At 44.7% G+C, this 7690-nt stretch overlaps 1 protein-coding gene across 1 annotated transcript; it reads right to left on the minus strand.

The window, feature by feature from the left end:
* Window positions 1–1972: 1972 nt before the first annotated feature.
* MRPS36 (mitochondrial ribosomal protein S36) lies at window positions 1973–6817 on the minus strand (the record flags this gene model as incomplete). Its single annotated transcript, XM_009081240.1, has 3 exons — window positions 1973–1990; window positions 3372–3574; window positions 6754–6817. Coding segments are annotated over 3 exons (285 nt in total), but the record flags the coding sequence as incomplete, so codon positions are not given.
* Between the last annotated feature and the right edge of the window lie 873 nt (window positions 6818–7690).

Raw genomic sequence — 7690 nt, forward strand, 5'->3', positions numbered from 1 at the left:
CCTAACGCTCCCCTGACACAACTTCAGGCCATTCCCTCTGGTCCTGTCACTGGTCACAGAGATCAGTGCTGTCGCTGCACTGCCCCGTGAGAGGAGGTTGCATACAGTGATGAGCTTTGTCCTCAGTCTCCTCCAGGCTGAACAGCCAAAGTGACTCCAGCTGTTTTCCTTGAGGCACCTCACCGTGTTCACTGCCCTCCTTTGGGCATTCCTCACTTGAAAATTAATTTCCCTGCATTCCTGTTTTGAGTTTTTAAAATAAATTACTCTGTAAGAACAACTAACCTGTGTAACTGCCAAGAATAACCATCATCTCTGAGAGCACCTCAGTGTCCCTTTCATACCTGTAAAATCACTTCCGACAGGACATCCCAGTGAGTCAGCCTCACCTCAATCCCGGGAAAGGTGATGGAATGCCTCATTCTGGAGGCCATCTCTGTCCACATGGAGGACAAGGAGATCAGGAGTAGTCAGCATGAATTCACTAAAGGCAAATGATGTTTGACCAACCTGATTGCCTACTGTGATGCAACCTCTACCTGGATAGATGAGTGGAGAGCAGTGGACATTGTCTACCTTGACTTCAGCAGGGCTTTCTAAACTGTCTCTTAGCATCCTCAAAGGCAAACTCAGGAACGTGGACTGGATGAGAGGACAGTGAGGTGGACTGAGAACTGGCTGAGTGGTGGGTCCCAGAGGGGCATAATCAGTGGCACAGGGGGTAGTTGGAGGCTGTCAACAATGGTGTCCCCCAGCGTTCTGTATTGGGCCCAGTATTGTCTAACTTATTTATCCATGACTTGGATGAGGGGACAAAGTTGCCTCCTCAGCAAGTTCTCTGATGACACAAAGCAGGAAGGATTGACCAATACCTGAGTGTTGTGCTGTCCCTCAGAGGGACCTTGGCAGGTTGGAGAGACAGGTAGTGAAGAATCACCTGAAATTCAACAAGGACAAGTGCAGGTCCTGTACCTAGGGAGAAATAACCCTGAGCACCAGTACAGGCTAGGGCTGACCTGCTGGAAGGCAGCTCTGTGGAGAAGTCCCTGGGGATTCTTGTGGACAAAAAGCTGTCCATAAGCCAGCAGTGTGACTTTGTGGCCAAGAAGGCAAATAGTATCCTGGGATGCATTAGGAAGAGCATTGCCAGCAGGACAGGGTTGTTGATCCTGCCCCGCTGCTCAGCCCTGGGGAGGCACATCTGGAGAGCTGTGTCCAGTTCTGGGCTCCTCAGGACAAGAGGGACATGGAGCTCCTACAACAGGTCCAGGGAAGGCTGCAAAGATGATGAGGCGACTGGAGCATTTCTCTCATGAGGAAAGGCTGAGGGAACTGAGCCTGTTCAGCATCAGGACGAGACAACTGAAAAGGATCTCATCAATGTCCACAAGTGCCTGAAGGGAGATGTCAGAGGTTGGATCAGGCTCTGCTCAGCGGTGCTGAGCAACAGAACAAGAGGCAACAGTCAGGAACTGATGCACAGGAAGTTCCACCTGAATACAAGAAAGAACTTCTTTACTGTGCACTGGAACAGATTGCCCAGAGAGACTGTGGATTCTCCCTCAGTGGAGATATTCCAGAACCATCTGGATGCAATCCTGCATCATCCTGTGCTCTAGGATGGCCTTGCTTGGGCAAGGAGGTTGGACCACATGACCCACTTTGGTTCCTTCCAGCCTGACCCACTCTGGAATCTCAATCAGTAGAAAAATAACATGACTCCATTAGGTTGTGAGTTTGCAAATGGCTAATTAGAAAAATATTTTAATGGTGCAGACATCATATACATTTGATTGCCAGTTAGCCATCAACAGATGGTCAGTGTCTTGTGTGTTGTGTCAACCTTGCCACCCATCATATGGGACTTTATTAAAGCTATTAGTATACAATAATTTTTAATAATAAGGAAATGCCTTTATTGTGAATATAATACTTCATTCTTCAACAGTGGCCAACAAACTATCTTCTATACTTATTCTGGGCCTCCACGCTGTAAGAGAAAGGCATAGAGTTAAACATATTCCACCAACAGAACGTAAAATTGGGATCAAATCCTCCTTTGCACTATCATAGTCCAACAAAGAGAGTTCTAGTACTAATTTCTGATTTAAATAGTGATTTTTAATGTATATAAGAACATGCACAGAGCATAAATAACAGCATCTACCAGTCACAGCTCCATGTTTTCAAGGAGAAATAAAAAAAACCTCAACACATGCAACCCACAGCTACAGCTGCTTCCACTTCTCCCTCCCTGAGGAAATGTGTCTCTTACCTGAGCAAGGTCAGACAAGCACAGTGGTAGCCAACACAAGTTTTAAAATTACTTTCACCACCCATGTTCCAAAGGGCAAAGTACAGACAAAGCCAAGATGAGCCATTACAATCTCTACCAGAAATCAGAAAGGTGTCCAGTGCATTATTTCCCTGACAGAATTATTTTACAACTTACCTCACTGTTGGAAAGTTTATGCTAGAGGTCAGGAAGTGTATTACTATGGGAAATAATTGGGTTTATTTCTACTTGGAACAGCCCATCCATGTACAAGCAGGAAAACTGATTTCCTCCACTAGCATGACCATGCTGTACACATCATTTAACGTCTTGCAAGCATCTTGTAATCTCAAACCCACAACCACCTCACAAATTCTTTACTGTTTTGTGCATTCTGCCTGTCTAAACACCAGTGTTTACCACTGAGGGTGAGTACAGAGCAGAAGGAGGTTTTCCTTGCCATTCATGCACAATACTGTATTTGCAAATGTTGCAGAAAATGTTTATATCATGTTTAATAAAATCATAGAATCAACTGGGTTGGAAAAGACCTCCAAGATCATCAAGTCCAACCCTATTGTGGTTACCAAACTATGGCACTAAGTGCCACATCCAGTCTCATCTTACAAACCTCCAGGGTCGGTGACTCCACCACCTCCCTATGTTACCACTACTAGAAATATAAGAGTTAAATAATTTAGAAAACTAGTTTGAGAAATAGTTTAGACTTTGATCACCTGGTAACAGCTTTTGCTGGTGTAAGAACAGACTCCTGTGCTCCTGCCTGGGTCAAATTACACATTAAACAGCTGCTTTAGAACAGGTAGTGATGGTGATTAGCATAAGCTGTGGCTATCACTACCTTACCTGTACGTCTGTTTTAACCCATCTCTCTCTACTCAGCAACAACACAAGCTGCTACTCACTGAGAATTGGGGATGTTCTGTATTATGAATTTGTAGCTTGGGTATCGCACATCAAAGCCACTAAAGCTCAGAGCATACACTTGCCATGAATTGCTGTGAAATAATTTAATAAAAAAATGCAATCAAGAATTACAAGAAGGTGCAGAAATAAGCCAAGGAAGAAAACTTACTTGAATGAATTCAATCTCTTCATCCGACATGAGTTTCCTCCTGTATTTCTGAGGTAAGGTTCTTGCTAGCTCATAAGTGTCTGGTGTACCTTGTGCTCTACTGATAGGCGAAATGTTTTGAAAGGCTGGGGATCTGCCTCCTACAGACTCCTGTGCTCCTGAAGCATGGAGAGATGGCACACTTGCTTGTAGAGACTCCTGTACTGAAACCCAGATTGCAAAACCATTCAGAGAAGTTATCACCAGGCTGTTAAACTACTAAGCAGCCAATAATCACGGAATTTAAGGGCTGGAGTGGACCTTACAGATCATCTAGGCCCAACCCCTGCCCTGGGCAGGGACACCTCCCACCAGAGCAGGTTGCTCAAGGCTCAGCCAACCTGGCTGTGAACACTGCTCATCCCTGGGCAACCTGTGCCAGTGTCTCACCACCCTCACAGGAAAAACTTCTTTCTCATATCTAGCCTAAACTTTCCCTCCTTCAGTTTGAACCCATTACCCCTTGTCCTATCACTGCTGTTCCTAACACAGAGTCCCTCTCTGGCCCCCTTGTAGCCCCTTCAGATATTAAAAAGTTGCTCTGAGGTCTCCACGCAGTCTTCTCCAGGCTGAACAGCCTCAACTCCCTCAGCCTGTCTTCATAGGGGAGATGCTCCAGTCCTCTTAGCAACTTTGTGGCCTCCTCTGGACTTGCTCCATCAGTTCCATGTCCTTCTTATGTTGAGGACACCAGAACTGCAATAACAGCTACCACTGCTTGGAAATCTTATTATAACAAACACATAGAAAAATTAAGTCACTCTACTTCTCACAACCTGTTTTTGTTGTTGTCCAATGTATCAAGTGCAGAATCTGAAAGTTCTGACAGTAAAAGCATGTTAGAGTGGCAGAAACATTGATGCAGAAACAGAAGATACATCAGCACATATCCTAACAAAGGCTTTTTCACTGGGAAGCTGTGCCTGGAGGAAAAGCATAAGGCACTGTAAAAGTTTGTGTGGGTAATTATGTAGAGAGATAACTAAGATAAATAACTAAGATCACTGAAATTATGCCTTTTGTTTACTGCTGCTGCAAAGACAAGTGGAAAACAGGTAGAAGCTCACACCCGCAACAATAGACCACAACATGCAATGAGTGCTGTGCCCATGTTTAACAGCACCAAATGACATCATGTCACACTGTTAATGATGTGCAGAACAACTACCAAGCACTGGGCATGGGCATCAGCAAACAGTGTCAGTGAGAGGCAGAGACCAAGGAGGGGATGAGGATCACCAGCGAAGCCTCAGGAACTCATGTTAGAGGAGCTGCCTGGAGCGTGAGGATGACAACAGGGCAGTGTAGTCACAGGCAGCATTCCAAATCTTGGGTGTGTCTCACCACAGCTGGTTTTACAATGGAAAGAGGCAATTACCAGGCAGGAGTGAGATCACACCCCAACACCTTCACACACAAGCACTCAGTCCTAGATACAAAACGGTAAGTCACCCCTCAAAGCACAATGCTTCCACAGAAATCCCCCTCAGGCTCCACAAAAACAAGAAACACAAACACAACATCTCAACAACTGGGAGAGAGATGCTCTGTAACGATCAAACAAGCAGCATGAAGACTGGATGAGCCAAAGCATGTGAGCAGCTAAAACACCACAGCGTTTCCTGCCTCTCTCCTTCCCGCCTCCAATAAAGCCAAGGAGGACAAAGGAGAGGAGACAGTTTTAGCCTTAGTGAGCCTGAGCCAGCAGCACCTGCAGTGCTGTCATCACGCCACCACTGCAAGGCACGCTCAGAAGTTGTCAGCCATAAGACTGTGTCTGAAAGTCCCAAGGTGGCTTGGGAACAAGGGAAGATCCCAAGCAGAGCCAGGCAGAGGTGAGTCCATCAGAAGCAGCATATGCTCAATGGGGGGCAAAGTATTTTTGTTGCAAGAAATAACACAACTTACTCTCTGAGTTTGCTTCCTACAGCAGAAAAACACCAAAGAGTATTTGCCTCTCCTGGTGTTTCAGCCTTAAGTATTGTTATAGTAGATGCATTAGCCAAATTAAAACATCAGAAGTGCAGACTGATTACTGCTGCTGCTTTTGCTCTGATACAGCCTCTACTCGTCCCTCCCTTCCCTCTGTTTCAGTAGTAATATGGCAACAGAATTTGGCTGTCCTTGCACATCCCTAATTGATCTGAGGAGCTGTTTGGCTACACCAACAGTCTGCTAGGGTTAAATGCTGGTTTTGCTACAGTGTTCAAGCAAGATGAGGTAGATTGGAGTTTGTTAATGAGATGAGATTAAAGTAGAAAAGTCTAACGTACTTAAAAGGTAAGAATCACAAAAAGCTGCTGATAAATGATGTAAGAAACACATTTTCAAGCATTTGAGAAAGCAGTTCATTGGCATGAGAGGTGGTGCTGAGCTGTGTAAAACACAGAGAATTCTGACAGAAAGTTATCACAGAATATAGCTCCTGAGGAGTTCACAGGTGAGACAGAAGTGGCTCTGATGTGCACTGTGGAGACTTTGTAGCATTAATGGATAAACTCAATGTAAAGCTCAATTCCAGGCTGTGGCAGATAACAAGATAGGGCATAATTAATAAAGAAATGAGAATAACATGACAGAGCTTTTAAAGACATCTCCTGCCTTCATTTCAGGTGCTTTGTTGACCCAGGAGGAATACTAAAACAACATATTGCTTATATAAATGACCCCAAATGAGTACTAACACAACATATTGCTTATATAACTCTGAGCTTTAAATGTAATAAACAAATAGAAACATAATGAATATGCATACAAATACATATGTATATGATATATAATAACATATACATATTATATATCTGCCATATAAATAAAATTAATGTGACTACCATAAATATTAACATAGATACAGGTGTAAAAGTTAATGTCAAAGATTGCACTGAAATCATATTTTTTCCTCATCATTAATTAGCAGAACAAGGAAATACTTTTTAAGATGTGCAGTATTTTGAAAACACAGCAGACATCACACTCCAGCTAAGAAAAGATGAGGAAACGCAACATCACTTCTGCAAATATCACAGATTACCCAAAGCTGCTTCAAAGTGACTTGGGCACAGTCAGTTCAGGTAAATATTTGAAAAATGTGACTTTATGAGTAGAAAAACAGCACTAGAAATCTCTGTGAATCTGACTTGAGCAAGAAACAAAGACATGAACACATTATGTGTGTACAGAGTCTGTACTTGAGAGTCAAAGCCTTCAAACTCAACCAAACCCTGTTCCAAATCAGCTTAGCTGCAGAGCTGCATCATACAAAATTGTGTGCTGGTTCTTGTGTCAAACAGATCATGTAAAGAAATGTGGCACAAGCTGTGTCCATCATACATGAAATACTTACTTTTGGGTCTGGGGCCACTTTTTCTGTCTGGGAACTTAATTAATGGAGTATGTGGCTTGACTACCTAGAACAAGGCAAGGCAGGGGGAGAAACAAGGAGTAAAATAACAGGTTAACTTCATAACAACAACATGGGATGTACCAGGTATCAAACATCCACCCTGCACTGCTGCTCTCTGCACCACTACTCTGACACACTCAATACTTCAAGTCCTATGTTTACCCCAGGAGAAATTTCCCTTATAAAAGGTATTTCTGCACTCTGATATCCAGAGCAGGTACAGGTGTTCTCCTCCTTTTCTCACAGCAACATCAGTGTGTGTGCGCGGAAACAGCCACTGCTGTCGCATAAATGCAATCCCAATGCAGCCTGCCCTGCTGACACCACACCTGGAGTGGTGCATCCAGCTCTGGGATTCCAACACAAGGACACGGAGCTGCTGGAGTGAGTCCAGAGCCGGGTCAAAGAGATCATCAGAGGGCTGGAGCACCTCTGCTGTGAGGTCTAGAGGGCAACAAAGGTGATTAGAGGGATGGAACTCCTCTGCTGTTAGGACAGCCTGAAAGACCTGGGGGTGTTCAGCCTGGAGAAGCCTGAGAGAGCTGGGCATGTTCAGTGTGGAGAAGGCTCCAGGGAGACCTTTCAACCCAAAGAGGGCAGGGCTAGGTTAAGATGACAGGGAGCCTACAGGAGAGCTGGAGAGGGACTGTGTACCAGGGCAGCAAGTGAAAGGACAAGGGGGAAAGGCTTTAAGCTAAGCAGGGCAGGGTTAGATTGGATATAAGGAAGAAATTCTTCACTGTGAGGGTGCTGAGGCACTGGCACAGGTTGCCCAGAGAAGCTGTGGCTGCTCTGTCCCTGGAAGTGTTCCAGGCCGGGCTGGTTGGAGCTTGCAGCAACCTGGGATAGTGTAAGGTGTCCCTGCCCAGGGCAGGGG

Source organism: Acanthisitta chloris, unplaced genomic scaffold (genome assembly GCF_000695815.1).
Source record: "Acanthisitta chloris isolate BGI_N310 unplaced genomic scaffold, ASM69581v1 scaffold21298, whole genome shotgun sequence".
Taxonomy (NCBI): Eukaryota; Metazoa; Chordata; class Aves; order Passeriformes; family Acanthisittidae; genus Acanthisitta; species Acanthisitta chloris.